Source organism: Vicia villosa, unplaced genomic scaffold, assembly GCF_029867415.1.
Source record: "Vicia villosa cultivar HV-30 ecotype Madison, WI unplaced genomic scaffold, Vvil1.0 ctg.001245F_1_1, whole genome shotgun sequence".
Lineage (NCBI taxonomy): Eukaryota > Viridiplantae > Streptophyta > Magnoliopsida > Fabales > Fabaceae > Vicia > Vicia villosa.
In genome coordinates this window covers 99828-121366 of record NW_026705548.1, presented here as the reverse complement: position 1 = coordinate 121366, position 21539 = coordinate 99828, and the positions used below count along the sequence as shown (strand labels likewise).

Sequence of the window (21539 nt, the reverse complement as noted above, 5' to 3'; positions counted from 1 at the left end):
CAGAGCAGGTCCGCCTGGCCAGGTTATTTGATGATGTTTTTCCCTTGTATGCAATAGGTGTATGTGAATATTGTCGATACATTTCTCTTTGTAATGCTGGTTCATTTGTTTGGTTGACCATGATTATGGTTTGAGGAAGGAATGATACTGCTACTGTTGAAGCGTTGGAATCATTGGCTCAAGCAATTCCGCAGAATCCTCAGAATAATCAGAATGCTTGAGAGATTGATGAGTTTCGTGCTTTGGGGAAGTTTCACATAAACAATCCTCCAACCTTCAAGGGTAGATATGATGTAGAGGGTGCACAGACATGGCTAAGGGAGATTGAGAATTTTTTTTGAGTGATGGCTTGTACAGACGTACATAAGGTACAGTTTGGTACTCATATGTTACTTGGGCTGTGTTCAGAGCTGCATTTCTGGAGAAGTACTTTATAAAGGATCTGCATAACAAGAAGGAGATTGAATTCCTTGAGCTGAAGCAACGAAATTCGACTGTTGCTGAGTATGCTTCCAAGTTTGAAGAACTTGTGAAGTTTTGTCCGCATTATAATGATGCAACTGCTGAAGGATCCAAGTGTATTAAGTTTGAGAGTCATTTGCAACCAGAGATCAAGTAGGGTATTGGATACTAGGAGATTCTTCGATTTTTTGTACTTGTGAAGTGTAGGATTTACGATGAGGACTGCAGGGCATGATCTACTCACTATAAGAGTCTTAATGAGAAGAAAGGGAAAAAACAGTTTCAAGGAAAGCCGTATGTGACTCCTGTTGCAAAGAGGAAGCAGAAGACTTCTTATGGGAAGAAGCTAAGTGGGGGAAAACTCCCGCTCCAGTCAAGTGCTACAAGTGTGACGTAATAGGACATCGTGCTAATGAGTGCATAGTTCTGAGACAAAGTGCTTTAAGTGTGGGAAAACGGGTCATAAGGTTGTTGATTGTAAGAGTAATGGAATAACTTTCTATAACTGTGGAGAGCTAAGCCACGTCAGTACTAATTATCATACTAATGCTTCTAAATAATTAATAAGCAATGTTAAGAGTCTTACATCAAACAATATATAACATGCACATGTGCTTATAAGTAGGGGTAATCTTCATCTTACAGGATGATTTTGTTGGGTTGAGTTAGACACAACCCATAATCTCTTATATGATATCAAAAGTCTCGTTTAAAATTCAGTGAAACACCTACTATCAAATTCGTGCTATCGAACCAGCCACCACCTGTTCCCACACTCCAGATCTTCAGTTGTGTGTGTTCTGTGTTAAATATAACACACATCAGTTTTATAAGTGAGAATAATCTTTATCCACGAACCAATTTTATAAGATTGAGTTGAACTCAACCATCAAAAATTCTTAACAAAATTATATAATAAAGAATCATTTTAATTTTTAAAGCTTTGTTTTCTTTAATCTATACCATTTAACTAATGTTATTTTTCTTACTTTTAAATAAATATTTTCCAATTTATTATATTATTATAATAACTAATAGATCAAACATATCAAGATAATTTAAATTTTTTTTCTAGTTTATTTATATATTTTTGTAAAATATATTCAAATGACTTGCTTGACTGATTTCGGTGAGAAGAAAAAAGTAATGGTTCGTGCAAGCTGCAGCGCACTGTCTCTCTCTAAACAAAGACAGACAAATTACTATAGCGCATCGCTGTCTACATCATTGCCATCCCAGAAACACATGCAAAACCTCACACACGTGTCTCTTTCTATTCACTATTTCCCCTATCAACATTTTTTATTCATTTTCTTCTTCAAACCAAAACCTCTTTGTTTCTTTCACACTATTTACTGTGGTCCCCACCAACTTCCTTGTTATGTCATGCTTCAATCTTTTTCTCCAGTGTAATTTTACTTTATTAATCACTTAAGTAGAAAAATGAGGTTACATAGTTTTCCTCCAGCAGAAGGAAACATAGAGAAAAATAAGCTTTTTTTTTTAATCAAGTGACTCAAATTTCACCCTTTATAAATGAAAAAAATAAATGAATAAGTAAAATGACGCGGGTTTGAATCGTGTCTAGTAACATGATGTTTCTATACAGTTATTAACAGAGCCGCTTTAGTGAGACAGATAAAGATAAATAGCTTAAAATTTAATTATCATTTCAATTTTAAAGATAAATAAATAAAATGTCGCATATTCAAAAGAAAATAAATAAGTAGGATGTCACGAATTTAATTATCTGTGTAACTACTAAGCTAATTAAGAAAGAAAAATAAGTTTAAGATATAGACTTTTAACGGAAACTCATTGTGGATATTATCAAGCAAAGTTCAGCTTTTACATGTCAACTAAAGCTACTTTCTTTTTTCCATTCATCAAAGCTGGCTTGATCCATATTCCATAGCTACTACACCATCAGCATTTTCTTTATTGCTATTCCTTTTGGTTCTTGGAGCAGAATCTAATCTACATGTAAAAGCTTAAATCTTTGCTTAATTTGTTTTAGAGCTGACTTGGTTTGGTCCCTCCCTTTTTTTTTTTTAATTTGGAACTTAATATTATTTTAATGAAAGATTATGCTATATATGATTAGAATAATGTGTTTAACAGTTCATACCTAGTCATCAATACGCGTTTGGTGGTTATATTGATTGATATAGTAAGTTGTTTTTTCTTCTTCTGTGCATGTTTAATTGCTTGGTGTAGCATTCAGATCTACAACTTGCTTTGTGCTGAGGGTGCACATTCCAAACATTCTTGCTGGTAATTCTATTACTTTTGTTTCTTATATGTTTGGAATTTTTGTTCTGTGTTTTTGTCTGGTTTGGAGTCTCTTTCTTTCTATTTTGGAAAAGTTTAATTGAAAGCGAAATTCATGGTTCTTAAATTTCAGTAGTGGTACAAAACTGAGTTAAAAAAAATTGCATTTTGCACTGATATGATGAATGGGTTGTAGTTCAATTTCGATTCTGATATGTCAACTTTGTATGTAATGAGTGCAGATAAAAGTTGGGGAAAATCAGTGTTTCTCTGCAAATAAGTGATTACTTTGTGGAAAAAGTGGTTCTGTATTGATGTGTGTGTGCCGTTTGGAGTGTTTTGTTTTTGGAGATCTAATAGTCTTGTGAGAAAGTGAGTGTTTTGAAATTGGGCTAATTTGGTTTGAGATTAAGAGGAGGTTTGTTTGGTGGAGTAAGATATGGCCTCTGGTGAAGGGAGGCGGCGTCATCATGATCTTGTGCCTCTTGCTGCTTTGCTCAAGAGAGAGATGAAGAGTGAAAGGATGGAGAAGCCTACTGTGAGGATTGGTCAAGCTGCTCAATCTAAGAAAGGGGAGGATTACTTTCTAATTAAGACGGACTGTCAGCGGGTGCCGGGGAACTCTTCAACAGCCTTTTCTGTTTTTGCGGTATTTTTTTGCTATATCTATTTCAGATTATATTTACTCCTTTTGAGCGACATGGCATGATAACTAGCTGTTAGGAGATTGAGTTTATTGAAATTTTCCTTTACTTCTTACTCTTTTGGCGTAGCAATGGCCTTTTTCGGATTTGTGTAATTCTGAACTATTATAAGCTAAACTGAATTGATGTTATTTGGATTGAAGCATTTCATCTTATGAAAAGGCTGGTTACTCATTTCTTCTGGTTCACAGATCTTTGATGGACACAATGGAAATGCTGCTGCCGTTTTTACTAGGGAAAATTTGTTGAATCATGTGCTGTGTGCTCTTCCTCGAGGGCTTGGACGAGACGAGTGGTTGCAAGCTTTACCTAGGGCATTGGTTGCTGGATTTGTTAAGACTGATAAGGAATTTCAGAGCCGAGGTGTGGACTTTGGCTTTTATTGATTGTTGATAGAAAAGCCTTTACTAACAGAAGTAGAGAGTCAGGAATTTGATGTGCTATTCTTAACTTTTTTTACAAGTTCTAACCTAATCCGATTTTGTTCAGGAGAAACTTCTGGAACCACAGCCACTTTTGTGATTGTTGATCGGTGGACTGTGACAGTTGCATCTGTTGGAGATTCTCGTTGTATACTAGATACACAGGGTGGTGCTGTTACCACCTTAACAGTTGATCACAGACTAGAAGATAATACTGAAGAGTATGTTAATACAAACTTTTTTTATCTCTAAGGCAGAGTCATTTAGCTTTATCTCTTTTGCTCGTGGTCACGAGTTCACTGTATACACAGGAGACAACGTGTTACTGCAAGTGGAGGTGAAGTTGGGAGGCTTAGCATTGTCGGCGGTGCTGAGGTCAGCATATTATGTTGTATTCGCCTGCAACCATTTTTCGAGCATTTTATTAGCTTAGCCTTGTTTTAAATGTCTAGTTAAAAATAATTGCAGATTGGTCCTCTCCGATGCTGGCCAGGAGGTCTATGCCTTTCTAGGTCCATAGGAGACATGGATGTTGGGGAGTTTATAGTTCCGATACCGTATGTCAAACAAGTGAAGGTATAATTTTTTTTCCAGATAATATTTTAGAGGCTTGCTATTCTTACACCAAGAATCATACACCATACACTTACACCTTAGAAAATACAGCATGGATATATGTTTGTCTATGTCAAAACATTGAAAAAAATAATTATTATACATTCTAAATACACAAAATAGTATAATATTGAGGTGTAGGTGTCACATTTAGTGTAAGAATATCATTTCTCAATCTTTTATTCTTTTCATCATAGATTATAAGGCATATGCATCTTACACTTTGTCATGATGGATCTTAGCTATCAAAAGCTGGTGGAAGGCTTATAATTGCTTCTGATGGCATATGGGATGCTGTATCATCAGAAATGGCAGCAAAATCTTGCCGTGGTTTGCCTGCCGAACTTGCTGCCATGCAGGTTGTCAAGGTAATATGGTCCACTATGCTAAGCTAGCTCAACCTGGTAACTTTAAGTTTTGAGCCTAATCATGTTGCAAAGTTGACAATTATGTATTCTTACTGTTATTCAGGAAGCCCTAAGAACGAGAGGGTTAAAGGATGATACAACATGCATAGTTGTTGACATAATCCCACCTGATAACGAATTGCCATCAACACCGCCCCCGAAAAAGCGGAATAGGCTGAAAGATCTTTTTACGTTCAGGAAGAGGTCCCGTGATGCTACTGGTAAACTGTCAAAGAAGCTTTCAGCTATAAATATAGTGGAAGAATTGTTTGAAGAAGGATCAGCAATGCTTGCTGAAAGGTAATCATTTATTCTTTTGAAGAAGGAATAACAGCAAAGTTCTTATCTAGAAGCATTACACGCGTGTAATATTTAGTTTACCCTGTTTGCTTGTTTTGTGGAACTTTATAAAGACAATTTTCTAACGATGTTCCTGTAAATATTTATGAATCAAAACAGTTTCAAAAATATTTAATACGGATTCTGTCATGCAGATTAGGAAATGATGAAAACACAGGACAATCGACATCTGGTCTTTTTGTCTGTGCTGTATGCCAAGTTGATCTTGCTCCAAGCGAAGGTATATCCGTCCACGCAGGTTCAATTTTCTCCACAAGCTCGAAGCCCTGGCAAGGTCCTTTTCTATGTAGTGACTGTCGCAATAAGAAGGACGCAATGGAAGGAAAACGTCCTAGTGGAGTTAAGGTGTCATAGTAGGCTCAAAATTCGAGTCATTCTATTCATTAAGCCATCTTTCACATTTCATAATCACCATTTCTATAGGCCAAGTAAGTAAAAGATTGAATCTCACAATCAAGTAGCAAAGACATGGGGAGAGAGGCCTGCACTGAGTTCTTGGGCGTATGAAGATCGTTCAGCAGCTCAACCTAATTGTTAGAATTACCTAATTGTTAGAATTGAAGGGTTAAGATGAGTGTGGGGTAGATTATTTTGTATAGTAGACTAGTAGTTATGATATTTAATGTGTAGTTAAAATCTGAATAATCTTGATTATTATGCAGAACTCCAACTTTCTGTATATAAACTTTTAACCTCTATTTATGGATTGAAAAACCAATTTTATCTGATGGCATGCAGGAGGAGTTCTGTTGAACATGTTTAGTTTTCATGATATCTTTTTGGCTCATAGTCGTTTTGTTTTGTTGTCTTTTGTTGCGGAGTTTGGAGAGCGTCAAAAGTGTTAGTTGACTAAACGTTCAGTTCCATTTCCTCCATTTCTAGTTGATACCCGCTTTGGATGGAGATGTGTGTCTCTTTCTTGTGGTCTTAGAGCATTGGACGTTTGTTGGCGCTCTTGTCTCCTCAACAAATGTTATAGAGTCCATGGTTTGACTTGTTGAGGAGTCTGGGGAGAGCCGAAATTATTAATGGGTTAAACGTTCATGATCCAAAAGATATTGACACCACCTATCCATTCAAAATCTTAAGGCGATGGGTGTATGAATCATTTTCTCTTATATATCCAACATTTCTTTTATTTCTATTCCACGCGAGACTTAATTACTAACATAGAAAAAAATACAAACCTGTGAAAGTAAAAGTAAAAAGAAATGGTTATTTTACTATATTTCACAAACCTGTTGAATTGGTCATGCACACCGTGTGTTGACGTAATACAGAGTTAAAGTAAGGAACAGTGAAGTGTGGAAAATGGTTAATTTGTTTTAGTGATTGGGCCAAGTCTTCTTCAGTCAATGTTCAAGTCAACCAACTATATCATATTATATCATACTTGGCTTATATTAACAATTTTTTTAGCTCATAAACGTATTGGTTGGTTATTCATGATGGCCTTAGTTTACAAAACTTTGTTCCTTTTGTTTTCTCACCTCATGCTACTTGGTAATGGGTACCAAAATAATTGTCCAGCTTCATTTAGTTGTGGATTCCTAGGCAATATCAGTTTCCCTTTCACTACAACACAACGCCAGGATTGTGGCTTATTGCCAATACATAATTGTGATGATGCTCCAGGGAAGCCCAAAACGATCCAATTTCAGGATAAAGGGAAACAGTTTGATTTTGAGGTGGAAAAGGTAAGTCCTCTTGAGCATCACGGTAGTAATGCAACTTGTAGTTGTGTTTTCAGAGACGATAATCTCTACCAACTTCTACAAAGCAAAAATTGCAAAGCTTTCAGATATAACTATACTCTTCCTCCAACCTCTCACTTTGTTTCTTTACATATAGAAACTCATGCAACCTTGTTCATGTGCAACCGTACCCTCCATATAAACTCGCCGAAATATATGCATAAGTATACAAGCTGCCCTCTCTATGATTTCTACTATCAGCCTGTTAATAGCGCTCAGAATGTATCTCCGAGTGCTTTTACAGCTTGTACAAATGCCCTGCTTCCGGCTAAAGACGTTGCAGACTCTGGCAACCCTTTTAATTTCATAACTTCTGACATTATAATTCAAGTAAAGGTAACAGAGGAATGTGCAAGTTGTCACTACAACCAAAGAGGACGGTGTCAACTTGACAGCAACGGAAGGTTTTATTGTGCCAACCGTATTCAAGCAAACACCCCGAAAAAAGGTGTGTCAGTGTCGGACACCAACACCAGCACTTTTGATTACGTTTAATTTATTCATTTATTTTAAATTATTCCCTGCACAACTTTATTTTCGTCTGTCAAATCTGAGTTGTTTCCTCTATTTGCAGCTACGGTTGCAAAGCGAAAAGGGCTGAGACGAAATGTTAAACTTGGTATAGGTAATGTACTGTTTACATAACTTTCAGCACTCGGTTTCAAGTTTCATTTGTCTTTAATATGAAAGTTCATCAATCTGTTACAATGCAAATTTTGTTGAAGAAAATAAGATTTTAGTATGCCGGATATAAAAATACAAACTTTATTGTATGTAGAAGCCATTACTTTCTTATACTAAACATCTTTTCTGTGCTTCAAATGATTTAACTTTCTCCAGCAATCATGGTGACCATTGGAGTTGCAGTGCTGATGTTGTTGGCTTATTGTTTAAGGACAAAAATCTTCCCTCCAACATTTCTTTTGTTCAGGAAGAAAAATTCAACCCATCGTATCATTGAGGAGTATTTGAAAGAACATGGATCCCTTCCTGCTGCTGCCAGGTACAATTATTCAGATATAAAAAAAATAACAAACTCTTTCGAAAACAAATTAGGCCAAGGAGGGTATGGGAGTGTATACAAAGGGAAGTTACATGATGAGCGTCCTGTTGCAGTAAAGATTTTAAGTGATTCAAAAGGTGATGGTGAAGATTTTTTAAATGAAATTGCGAGTATAAGTAGAACTTCGCATGTCAACGTTGTTAGACTTTTGGGGTTCTGTTTGGAGGGTTCTAAAAAAGCACTAATATATGAATTCATGCCTAATGGATCTCTTGAGAAGTTCATATATGAAGAGAAAAATCCACTGCGGAACGATCTCCAATTGGATTGCAAAACATTGTATGAGATTGCAATTGGCATTGCTCATGGATTAGAGTACTTGCACAGAGGCTGCAACACTAGAATATTACATTTTGACATAAAGCCTCATAATATACTACTAGATGCTGATTTTTGTCCAAAAATTTCTGATTTTGGACTTGCCAAAATATGTCCAAGAAAAGAAAGCATTGTATTCATATCCGGCGCGAGAGGAACACCTGGATATATTGCCCCTGAGTTGATTTTCAGAAATTTTGGAGGCACCTCACATAAATCAGATGTCTATAGTTATGGAATGATGGTTTTAGAGATGGTTGGACAAAGAAAGAACATTAAGGTTGAAGTTGATTGTTCTAGTGAGTTATACTTTCCACACTGGATTTACAAGCGTCTTGAATTGAATCAAGATCTTGGACTTAGGTGTATTAACAATGAAATTGATGAAGAAATGGTAAGAAAAATGACAGTGGTGAGTTTATGGTGCATACAAACCAGTCCTTCGAATCGACCATCTATGCATAAAGTGGTGGAAATGTTGGAAGGGAACCTTCAAGTGTTGGAAATGCCACCCAAACCATTTTTGTTTTCTCCTTCAGTTTCTTCAACCAATCTGACTGAAATATTATAAATTATGTGGATGTTCAGATGCAATGTAGAGTATCTTGATAATACATATAAATAAAATGTTACGTGTCTAATATAATTGTAATGTTGTATTATTTCATTAGCTTTTTGTTTAATTAGTAGCTGTTGGTGATTTTAGTATTATCAATGTATTTTGGTAGTAATGTGATTTACTATAGGCCAATGCAATTATGCGTTAAGTTTGAAACGAGTTAGGGTAGTGCGGAGTGCACGCTCGTCGAGCCAAACGTGTAATTGAATATGAATAATAGAAACGGGGTTCCAAGGGGCGTAGCCCCTGGCGGGGTGCGGGGCAGCGCCCCGTCGGGGTCCAAGGGGCGGAGCCCCTGGCGGGGTCCAAGGGGCAGCACCCGTTTCCAACAGACATAACTGTTTTTCCGAAAAGGTGTGTCTGTTCGTTTCTATTATTGGTCTCCTATATAAGGAGTCTTTTGGTCTCGATTTGGCACACGAAATTATATACTTCCTCTCTACATTCTGATCTGTTCTCTATTGTCAGAAACAGATTGTTCTTCGAGAATTATCCCCGCAAAGATTTCGTGAACCCAGACAAGAATAGGGTCGAAATACTTTGTTCGGAAAGTGAACGAATACGATTCTTGAAGATATCCAGGATTATCATACCAAATTTTCTAACAAACGAACAAAGTATTCTTTTCTGATAATCATGGCTGGAGGAGGAAGCACCGTGAAGGAGATGACTAAAAGTTTCGGAAAATTGGACAAGTTTCAAGGACAAGACTTTAGGCGTTGGCAGAAGAAGATGCATTTCATGTTGACAACGTTGAAGGTGGTGCACGTCCTGTCTACACCAATTCCAGAACTTGAGGAGGATGACACGGTTGAAAATCTGAGACGCCGATTAAAGTGGGAGAACGACGACTACATATGCAGAGGGCACATTCTTAACGGTATGTCTGATCCCTTATTTGATATTTACCAAAACGTGGAATCTGCAAAGGAATTGTGGGATTTACTCGAAGCCAAGTACATGGCAGAGGATTCATCCAGTAAAAAGTTTCTGGTGACCGACTTCAACAATTACAAAATGGTTGAATCGAGGTCTGTCATGGAACAATTCAATGAACTCCTCCGAATCCTTGTCACTTTCATTGATGATGCATCTAGATTCTTCTATGTTTATTTGTTGCACGCTAAGGACGAAGCCTTAGATAAATTCAAAATTTATAAAACTGAAGTTGAAGTGCAACGGAATGTGCTGATCAAAACATTACGTACTGATAGAGGTGGTGAATATTATGATTATGTATTTTTCCAATCCGTAGGAATCATTCATGAAACTACGACACCTTATACACCTCAACAAAATGGTGTGGCTGAAAGGAAAAATAGAGTTCTTAAAGAAATGGTAAATGCCATGTTATCTTACTCTGGTCTGAGTGAAGGGTTTTGGGGAGAAGCCATGTTAACGGCTTGCTATTTGTTAAATAGGGTTCCTAATAAAAGGAACAAGACTACCCCATATGAACTTTGGTATAAGAAAAGACCCAATTTAACATTTCTACGTGTTTGGGGTTGTAGGGCCGTGGTTAGACTCCCGGACCCAAAAAGGAAAACTTTGGGCGAAAAGGGTGTAGGTTGCATCTTTGTTGGATATGCTAAACACTCTAAGGCTTATAGGTTTTATGTTATAGAACCTAATGACTCGATTTCTATTAACACAATTATAGAATCAAGAGATGCCATTTCTCTTCTATACCTAGACCAAAGATATCTATACTTAATTCAGATGAATCTCTAAGGGATGATCATTCAAATGATGTACCAAGTGAGACAGTTGAACCCCGTAGAAGCAAAAGAGCTAGAAAATCTAGATCTTATGGATCTGATTTTCAACTATATTTAGTTGAGGGATCAAAGGATCAGATTGAGACTCAATACTATTATTGCTATAGTATAGAGGAGGATCCAAGAACGTATGATGAAGCTGTGAAATCTCGAGATTCTGTCTTTTGGAAAGAAGCAATTGATGAAGAGATTGGTTCTATCATGGAAAATAATACTTGGGTATTATCTGATTTACCACCAGGCTGCAAACCATTGGGTTGCAAATGGATCTTCAAAAAGAAGATGAAAGTCGATGGTACAATTGACAAGTTTAAAGCTAGATTAGTTATCCAAGGCTTCAGACAAAAAGAAGGGATTGATTATTTCGATACCTATGCTCCAGTTGCCCGTATCACTACTATTAGATTGTTGATTGCCTTGGCGGCTATTCATAATCTAGTGATTCATCAAATGGATGTCAAAACAGCATTTCTGAATGGTGATTTGGAAGAAGAAGTGTATATGAAGCAAGCTGAAGGATTTGTAATGCCTGGTAATGAGCACAAAGTGTGTAAGCTAGTTAAGTCGTTGTATGGGCTGAAACAAGCTCCGAAGCAGTGGCATCAAAAGTTTGATGAGGTTGTTTAGTCAAATGGTTTCATTCTAAACCAAGCTGACAAATGTGTATATAGCAAATTTGATACATCCGGTAAAGGATTTTTCATTTGTCTATATGTTGATGACATGTTGATCTTTGGCACCGACCAAAATCAAGTTGATAAAACAAAGAATTTCTTGTCATCAAAGTTCTCCATGAAAGATATGGGAGAAGCGGACGTTATTCTTGGTATTAAGATTAAACGGGAGAATAAGGGGATTGTAATTACGCAATCTCATTACATTGAGAAAATACTCAAGAAGTTCAATTATGAAAATTGTTCTCCAGTAAGTACTCCCATGGATCCAGGAGAAAAGCTTATGCCAAATACAGGTAAACCTGTGGATCAACTAGAATACTCAAGAGCTATAGGCTCTTTGATGTATGTTATGATTAGCACTAGACCGGATATTGCTTATGCGGTTGGAAAGTTGAGCAGATTTACTAGTAATCCGAGTAGACATCATTGGCATGCGATAACTAGGGTATTCAAGTACTTGAAGGGTACTATGAATTATGGATTGCCATATATGGGATTTCCTTCGGTGTTGTGGTGTCGTTTTCTTTTACCTCCCCGTTTCACTTGGGAGGACGGCACGCTAAACCCTTCACGCGAAATTTGGAAGGAGAATGCGCCCGTGGTGGGATGAATTTTATTTCAGTTCTTCCTACGATATCACACGAACTTTCTTATTTGTCCTACGAGTAGGAAAGGGGAAAAAAGATCTCAACTAAACCCTAGGAGTTTGCTAAGTGTGGGGATTTCACCTAGACTAGAAATTCTGGAGTCCGGGGGGTCGGTTATACATAGGGAAGTGTTTAAACACCCTACATATCTGTAGTACTCTACAGGAACCTTCTCTGTGTCATTGTGTTTGTGTTTGCTGCTAATGATTGGGAAAGTTTCTCCTTTGTGTTAGGAGAAGGAATTGAATTGATTTGAAAAAGACAGACAGATAGACAGACTGACTATTTTTGGTATTTTATTAGCTCGCTGAGATTCCTTGTGAACCTCATGCCTACATATCCCTAGTGGAAGTCAGAGCTTAATGTAGTTCGGGGAACTAACTAGGGAAATTAATTATTTTTGGTGCCTTGCTTGAAGCTCAAGGTTGAAGCTTGGAATTAAATCTCTGTTTACAGTAAAGAGACATGAAATCATCTCTACAGAGAGGTATTTGTACTATTCTACCACAAACATTTAAAGGAGTGACAGAATAACTGGATTCATTTCATTCAAGAGGGGAGTCTACTTGGTTGATCAAGTATGACAGCCATCGTGCCTCTAAAATGAAAGAAAGATGCTCATCCAAATTAGGGAAAGTGTACAAGTCTGGGGATGTGCCAGAGCATGTCTTTCAGAGTCCTAAATGGGAGACTTTGATTGAAGTTGAAATTGAAATGTTTGTTTGTTTGAATGTGGTAGAGTAGTAAAAATATCTCTCTATAGAGATAAGCTATGTCTATCTACTGTATAAAAGATTTGACTTTAGCTGGCTTGTATGAGGCCCAAGCTTGAGGCTTTTTGATTGATTAATTAATATTATTGACTCTGGGAGATGACTCCACTGGGGATTAATTACAGGGTATTTTTTTTGTGTTCTGTACAAAGCCCAGAATTGAGGCTAACTCTACTTAGGGAGACTCTATTTATGTGCCTTGTACAAAGCCCAAGGTTGTGGCTAACTGTTGAGGATAATTGAATGAATGACTCTATTTTATGTGCCTTGTACAAAGCCCAAGGTTGTGGCTAACTCTAGCTAGGGAAAACATTATTTTCTGCCTTGTACAAAGCCCAAGGTTGTGGCAGACTCTTAAATAAACTGGGTATGAATGACTCTATGGGGAAAAGATCCTAGGTGTTAGGGATCTTTGACACATGAAAATATGGTTTATCTGCCTTGTACAAAGCCCAAGGTTGTGGCTACTGAATGATGAAGAACTCACTGGGGAGACTCTATTATCTGCCTTGTACAATGCCCAAGGTTGAGGCTGACTCTTGACAGGGGAGTTTTATTGTTTGGGTGCCTTGTATGAAGCCCAAGGTTGAGGCTAACTGTTTTTGTTGGTTTTTGACTCTACTGAGGAGGTTTTATTTATTGAAAGACTGTTTTTCTTTGGAAGCTAACCCTTTCCAGGGATTTTGACTCAGCTGGTGAATTTGTCTATTAAAAGACTGATTTTATCATGTTTTTTGGAGGCTGACCCTTTCCAGGGGTTTTGACTCTTTTTGGGGAAATTATCTCCTAAGAGAAATGAATCTTTGGTTTTGAAAGACTGATATTAGAGGCTAACCCTTTCCAGGGATTTTATTGAAATGAAGGAATGTGTGGAAGCTAACCCTTTCCAGGGATTTATTGAAATGGAGGTTGATTTTAATTGACTTTGGAGGCTAACCCTTTCCAGGGGTTTATATTAAAAATGAAAGAATGTGTGGAAGCTAACCCTTTCCAGGGATTTATTGAAATGATGGATTGATTTGGAGGCTGACCCTTTCCAGGGGTTTATATTAAAAATGAAAGAATGTGTGGAAGCTAACCCTTTCCAGGGATTTATTGAAATGATGGATTGATTTGGAGGCTGACCCTTTCCAGGGGTTTTGTTGAAAATGAATGGCAGAAAGATTATCTAATGGAGACTTCTTGTTTAAAGCCCAAGATGAAGGCTGACTCAATGCTGAGGATGACCCAAAGCATGGATCCTAGACTCTGCTAAGGAAGATTGATGAAGATAAGGGTGACAGAGACTGTCCATGTCTCTCATTCCAAAAGGTGTACTCAATGCAAAATTGAGACAAACTTAGCTTGTTTAAAGTCTGGTTTAAATTGGAAGAAACTCACCAGGGTAGGCTAAAAGGTGACTAAAGACCTGTTCCTTTGTTTATAAGAAACCTGATGGGTCCTTGTATACAAGCTCAAGAGGAAGCTGGAAATGCTTTTAAGAAGCCTGTGGGTCCTTGTACAAAGCCCAAGAGGAGGCTAATCGAGGGTCCTTGTTATAGCACAAGAGAAAGCTATGTGGTTTTGAACTTATTTTGGCTCTAAGCAAATGGGTAAGAGGTTTCACCGGGAATAATTCCTCTTTGGGTGGATGTGTCCTATTATTTTGGATTCTAAGGTTTTTGCCAAGATGTTTCACCGGGAATAATTCATCTTGGGGGTTTGAACTACAGATCTCTAATTAGGAAAGAGCCTTCACCGGGAAGACATTCTCAATCCTAGGCCATATTCCTATAATATATATATAGTTTAATTGTCCTAAGGTTTATACTCAAACGTAGTTCTAAACTAATATATGCACAGTTTATATTTGACAGTAATTTAAATAAAGACTGTAAATTGAAAGCTTGTAAAGCCTAACCTGGATGGAGTGGAGGCCATTGAAGAAGTATGTACAGAGCCTCAACAGTAATTTTTGTTGTTTTGTTGATAACAGTTGAATATATATATGATAAACAGTTAATGGTTTTTGAAAACAGAAGAAGTGAAGATGGACAAAGGTCACATAGGTATCTGAAGAGTTTCACCGGGAATAATGCCCTTCAAATACCAGAAGAATGTTTTGAAAACAGAAAGAAGATTTTGAAAATACAGTTTTGAAAACAAGCTAAGAAGAGAAGGTGTTTGGGACTTACACTCTATTAGAGGCCCAGTACTTTACAGTACTGGTGTAAAAGCAATTTGAAAATGATTTGGAATGATACAAGGTTTTGTTGTTTGAAAACCTTAATCATCCGTTTAATTAGAGATTGAAAACAGTTTTGAATATTGACAAAAGTCAACTTAATCAAAGTAAAAATAAAGATTTTTACTTAATTAAGACCTAAACAATTAGGGTTTTATCATAAACTTTATTTACAAAATGATTAGGTTAAAACAAAGTGAATATATGTATTTAAAGTATTTAAGAAAACACTTAAAACATACTATTTTAAACCTAATAAAAAATATATGAAATAAATAATATTTTTATGATTTTTTTATTTATTCACAAAATAGGTATATTAAATGATAAGTGTGTGAAAAATGAAGTGAAAATAAATTAATTTGATAGGTTAAATAAATATGTGAAGTTTGTGAGAAAATTGTGTGTTAAAAAAATAGTTTTGGCCCTTGGAGGGTTTGAACCCACGCCCTCTAGGTCACACACTCAAAACAAACACCACTGAGCCAACGCGCGTGTGGTGATAGTAACTTGCATTCATTTGGTTATGTTTCAAAACAACTAGTAAATCATTGAAAAATAAAAGAATCAAAAAGTCTGGGGCGAGGGGGATTCGAACCCCAGACTTGAGGCATGATGAGACTAAGGGCGTATGGGAGGCCACTAGGGCAAGTTTGTTCAGTCGTTTAAGGAACGCATACCATTCAAAATAAAATAAACTTTGGCCCCAGATTCAAATTTTGCGCGCCATGGCCATAGTCATCTTCTTCCTCGAGCTCAAAGATTTTCAAAATCCTAACTCTCTGGTTTCTCAACTAAATGACATGATGTAAACATCAATCTTGTTCTAAATTTCCTCACGAATCTAGATATGTAACTAACATTTATTTATATGAACTATAGCTACCTAATTTCTCAGAAAACTCTAAGAACATATAAACCCTAAATTTGAAATTAAATGACAAACAAGATGAATAAATGCAAGATGATAGAGGGTTTTCAATCCTCTGATGATGCTAAACAAGATAGAATCGAGTTTTAACTCAGTGAGTGCTTAAATTAAAGAGGTGAAGTTCAGAAACTTACCTCTGAAAATGGAGGTCGTGAGGATGATTGAGAGCACCTGGGTTTGAATGAATGATCTCAATAGCTTCCCTGAGACTCAATGATGCTAACTGAATGCTTATTGGAGCTTGAATCCTCCTGAATTGCTCTATGGACCTCCCTCGATTTCAGCTTCAAGTGAACATGGAGGTTGTTGAATTTGGAGTTACAGATGAGCTGCAGCCATCTGGTTAGCTTCACTATGACCTGAGGAGTGTGCCTGGATGATTGGCTTGACTTGAAACCTCCTGAATCACTCTATGGACCTCCAACTGCAAATGCTCCAAAGTGAGAGCAACAATGGTGTTCCTCTACTTACAGAAGTGATCCAGGTGCTTGGATCACCTCAAATGACCTCCCTTGAGATGTTAGAATGCTCACTTTCCAAAGATAAGCTCTGGTTTGAAGAAATCGATTCTTCTTGCCAAAGAACTTTGAAAAACAATGAACATGAGAAGAGAAAGAGAAAGCAAGGAATATGGTTGCTTTTGTGTGTTTTCTGAATGAGAATGAGGCCTCTATTTATAGGCAAATGTCTCAGTACTGATTGGGAGAGTGAGCTTGCTTAGTGAAGCAAGTTTGGTTTCTTAGCCATGAAGAAATTTCAAAGAATATTCCAAGTGCAATGATGAGCTCTTTGATACCACTCCCTAGCCATCGGTTTTGCTTGATCTTAGGGGACCAAATGGCTGCAGAAATGAGCTCCAATTGGTTGGGAGAAGATTCCTTTGATGAATCACCAATTTGTCATAAATTCAAAAATGCAATCATTACATAATCACATGCCTTTGTTTTTGGGAATCTTCTCTAATCCTTATGCAATGATGGAAATTGATGTATGGTATGGTTTCAGATGCATTAGAGGTCGTGTAGCATCACTTAGTGAAGCAAAATGCACAAAATTGCAAAGTTTCAAATTGTACATGACCTATAATTTTACTTCATGAGGCCAACTTTGAACAAGCATAACTCCTAGCTCAAATTGAATTTGGAGAAGGTTGAACACAATTTGGAAAGCCCTAAACATCTACTTCAAATCATTAGTTTGGAGTTTCTTCAGAATCCTTTGGCAAATTTGTGAAAAATGAGGCCAAAGTTGGAAGAAAACTAGGTTAAAACACTTAGAAAAATTTCTAAGTGTTTATGACCTAAAACTCCAAAATTTCCAAAACTCTTAAATGCTTGATCTTTTGAAAAAAGTTCCTTTGTAAGATGTTGTTTTATTTTGCAAGATCTACAACTTTCATGTTGGAAGTTTTTTTGAGTTGTGTAGATAAAATTTTGAGTTCTCACCATGCCTTAAAAAACCCTAATTCCCGACTTTTTGCTCCTTGATGAATTTCTTTGAATTTCTTTGGTCAAATGACTTCATTATCCATATATTGATGATATTGATCCTTAAAAGTCATGGTTTGACCAAAAATCTCAAAAGTCAATGGTGATCCCACACAGTTGACTTTTCCTGACAAAGTGAATTTTTGGGCTTTTGTGTAGAAACAAGATCTTCTCCTCAAATGAATGATGTAAATGGATTATATTGAGGTAGTAGAGATTCTTGAATCATGTATTGAGTTTTGGATCCATGCCCTGATTAAAAGTCAACCATCCTGGTGAGTTAGGTCAAAAACCCTAATTGTCGACCAGATGAGAATGATGACTGTAGACTTTGAATTGAGGTGTGATGTCCAGTGGATCCTGTCATATGGGTTATTTGAAGATGATTGATGTCTTTGAATGATCCCCTGGGGCTTTTTAGGGTTTCCCAAAGGTGATCCCTGATTTTAGTCCTTGATAGACCCCAAACCCTAGTCTGTTGATCTGAGTAATCCTGTACTTAGATAACTGGGTGTCTTAATCAATCATAGGTGTAATAATGAAGCTTTTGAGTCTTATGATTGTATTAGAGACTAATCCCTCTATTGATTGATCCTTTGCCTGAGTTTTCTTGTCTTTGAACACCCTCGATTGAATGTCAGGCTGCTCTGGGTACTTGCTTTGACTTGATGAAAATCCTGAAGATATGTCATCTCAGGGGGGTCAAAAATTAGGGTATGACAGATGCCCCTATTTAAGTTTCTTTTAACTGAAGGGAGAGAGATTGAGATCTCGATCTCTCCTGCGTGAAAGAGACTTAAATATCAAAGAATGCCCGAATTTTGGGCGCTCCTGAGATGATAAAATCTTTGCATGATTTGATCCCGTTGTCGCACTTGGCGGGGGACGAGGAGACAAACTCCTGCAGAAATACTTGACGTGGATTCTGGTGAATGGATGGCAATGTAGGATGCGCAATCCATCTTCTTTAACTGAGTGTTGATACTTAGAAAAAGGTAAACAACCTCCCCCTTGTTTCGGATGTCCATATCTCGAAACTGGCCTCAGCTGTGTTTGGACAATATCTCTGATAAAGAGAAAATTCCCAAAAGTTTTTTTCCTCATCAAACTTCTCATCAGCACTTGGAGACGAGACGCCATTTGATGGTAGTAAAGAAACTTCAAAGGTTTGTTTCCTCGTCAAACTTCTTACCAGCGCTTGGAGGTAAGATGCCATTTGACGGCTGTAGAGAAACTTCAAAGGTTTGTTTCCTCGTCAAACTTCTTATCAGCGCTTGGAGATAAGATGCCATTTGACGGTTGTAAAGAAACTTCAAAGGTTTGTTTCCTCGTCAAACTTCTTATCAGCGCTTGGAGATAAGATGCCATTTGACGGTTGTAAAGAAACTTCAAAGGTTTGTTTCCTCGTCAAACTTCTTACCAGCGCTTGGAGGTAAGATGCCATTTGACGGCTGTAGAGAAACTTCAAAGGTTCGTTTCCTCGTCAAACTTCTTATCAGCGCTTGGAGATAAGATGCCATTTGACGGTAGTAGAGAAACTTCACCATCTTCCCTTTTGACTTGACGTCTTTGAAAGAATGTCATATGGCCTCATGATCTTTTGAGGGGCTAATGACTTTGTTTGAAGGCGGACGAACTGTTTTCGGGGTGAAAACTGCCATTCGTCAACTGATGCCTGGGGAATCAACGAACTGTTTTCCTAAGAGGAAAACTGCCATTCATCGACTCAGTGGGGAGTTAAACATCCCAGAAACAGACAAACTGTTCGAAGAAACTGCCATTTGTCGATCTCTTGAGTATTTAACAGACAAACTGTCTTTTCTTGGGAAAAGACTGCCATTTGCCAATTGCTAGGGGAGCAAACTGTCTTCTACTGGGAGAGACTGCCATTTGTCGACCCTGTCATGAAAGAAAGTGAACAAACTGTCTTCTGCTGAAAGAGACTGCCATTTGCTGACTTTGTTATGATAGAAAGTGAGCAAACTGTCTTCTGCTGAAAGAGACTGCCATTTGCTGACTCTGTTATGATAGAAAGTGAGCAAACTGTCTTCTGCTGAAAGAGACTGCCATTTGCTGACTTTGTTGGGGAATCTGAACTATCTTCTGGACGAAGACTATCATTCGCTGACTCCGCTGGGGAATCATTTGTCGATCTGCTGGGAGATTCTGAATTTTTCTTTGACAAAGAAGTGGCACCTCTTGACCCTGCTGGGGAAATACCAAACCATTTGTTGACTTGCTTGGTGAGATCCTTGTGTATGAACTGTTGTTTCGAAGGAAAAAGTTTCTCCGAAACTTGCAGGGGAAACTCGAGTTCATGCCTCAATGACTTAGGCATTCACATGATCAAAGCCTGATTCGACTATGCAATTTATGATGTAATGTATGCATGAATATTATGACAATGATAGAATGTAAAGTGAATGTGAATAGAATTGTCGCAGATGTAAAATCCTATGATGCGACTTGAATTCTTGTTGATCAGAAGATGTCCTCTTCTTGTAGTTCGAACTCTGTTGGGAATACCTGGTTATCAGTTGTCCGCTGTCCGAAATGAGTAATATGAATCGAAGTAAAGATCCGTCATCGGGAGATGTTCGCAAAGCGACCTCATGGGGAAAACTTGGTTCCCGGAGTCTCAACCGTTCTCGGAGCAACTATTTGCATTCTTCCTATTGTTTGTAAACCGCAGAAAGAAATTTCACCTTTATTTTTGCAAGTAAATTCATTTTATTTTATGAAAACATTTGTTTCAAGGAAAATGACTGTTTAAACTTAAAATGCATTTCAAGAAACTGAAAAAGACTAGATTGCAAAGGAAAAGCACAAGGCTCAAATTATTATATATGGAATGGTAATCAGCCAAATGCTTGATTCCATGGAGTATTTACAAAGTTGGAAATTGGTAATTTTCGGGAAAAGGGCTACGATGAAACGTGACGACCGTTATCTTTCCCTTCCACTCCGAGTTGCGCTGTATTCGTGCTTCGTAGAAGATGACCTACTGTTGATGAACACTCCGCTATGGATTTTGAATGATCAAGTGTGTCCTGAACACAGTTACTTGCCATATATCCCTAACTTTTGCGTAAACTACCCCTTTCGGGTTTTAAGTCTACCGGGATTGATTAATATATTTTTTTTATGTCTCTAACTTTTGCCTGAATCGCCCTTTCGGGTTTTCGATTCACCGAGACGCTCTTTTTTGCCTAAGCCGCTCTTTGCGAGTTTTCGACTTAGCGAGCTGTTCTTTTAATTATTTAGGCGAAGTATTTCTTGACTGCGTCGACGTTCACAGGACGGGTGAATTCTTCTCCATCCATAGTCGTGAGTATTAAGGCTCCTCCTGAGAAAGCTCTCTTGACCACGTAGGGGCCGTCATAATTGGGAGTCCATTTCCCTCTCGAATCTGTGAGAAAAGATTGAATCTTTTTGAGTACAAGGTCGCCTTCTTTGATTGTGCGAGGTCGAACCTTTTTGTCGAAAGCTTTCTTCATTCTTTGTTGATATAGCTGACCGTGGCATAAAGCTGTCATGCGCTTTTCTTCGATTAAGTTCAATTCATCGAATCTGCTTTGACACCACTCGGCTTCTGTTAATTTTGCCTCCATCAAAACTCTCATTGATGGAATCTCAACCTCTATGGGTAGGACTGCCTCCATGCCATATACAAGGGAGAAAGGAGTTGCTCCAGTCGAAGTACGTACTGATGTACGGTAACCATGAAGAGCATACGGGAGCATTTCATGCCAATCTTTGTAAGTGATGACCATCTTCTGAATGATTTTCTTGATGTTTTTGTTAGCTGCTTCTATAGCTCCATTCATCTTTGGTCTGTAAGGAGATGAGTTGTGATGTTCGATCTTGAATTCTTCACAAAGCTCCTTCATCATTTTGTTATTCAAATTTGACCCATTGTCAGTGATTATCTTGCTAGGAACGCCGTAGCGACAGATGATGTGATTCTTGATAAACCTGACGACAACTTGTCTTGTAACGTTCGCATATGAAGCTGCTTCAACCCATT

At 37.6% G+C, this 21539-nt stretch overlaps 2 protein-coding genes across 2 annotated transcripts; both read left to right on the top strand.

The window, feature by feature from the left end:
* Nucleotides 1–2255: 2255 nt before the first annotated feature.
* Nucleotides 2256–5967, top strand: LOC131634178 (probable protein phosphatase 2C 15). Its single transcript, XM_058904833.1, has 10 exons — nucleotides 2256–2445; nucleotides 2680–2736; nucleotides 2976–3382; nucleotides 3629–3800; nucleotides 3927–4080; nucleotides 4171–4234; nucleotides 4328–4435; nucleotides 4717–4842; nucleotides 4946–5181; nucleotides 5376–5967. The coding sequence occupies exons 3-10, from the start codon at nucleotides 3173–3175 to the stop codon at nucleotides 5593–5595; spliced, it is 1290 nt and encodes a 429-aa protein (XP_058760816.1). The 5' UTR covers nucleotides 2256–2445; nucleotides 2680–2736; nucleotides 2976–3172; the 3' UTR covers nucleotides 5596–5967.
* Nucleotides 5968–6113: 146 nt separating this feature from the next.
* On the top strand, nucleotides 6114–9912 carry LOC131634176 (LEAF RUST 10 DISEASE-RESISTANCE LOCUS RECEPTOR-LIKE PROTEIN KINASE-like 2.1). The gene is made up of 3 exons (XM_058904832.1): nucleotides 6114–7443; nucleotides 7570–7620; nucleotides 7836–9912. Exons 1-3 carry the CDS (start codon nucleotides 6597–6599, stop codon nucleotides 8945–8947), a joined length of 2010 nt encoding a protein of 669 aa, XP_058760815.1. The 5' UTR covers nucleotides 6114–6596; the 3' UTR covers nucleotides 8948–9912.
* Nucleotides 9913–21539: the final 11627 nt, after the last annotated feature.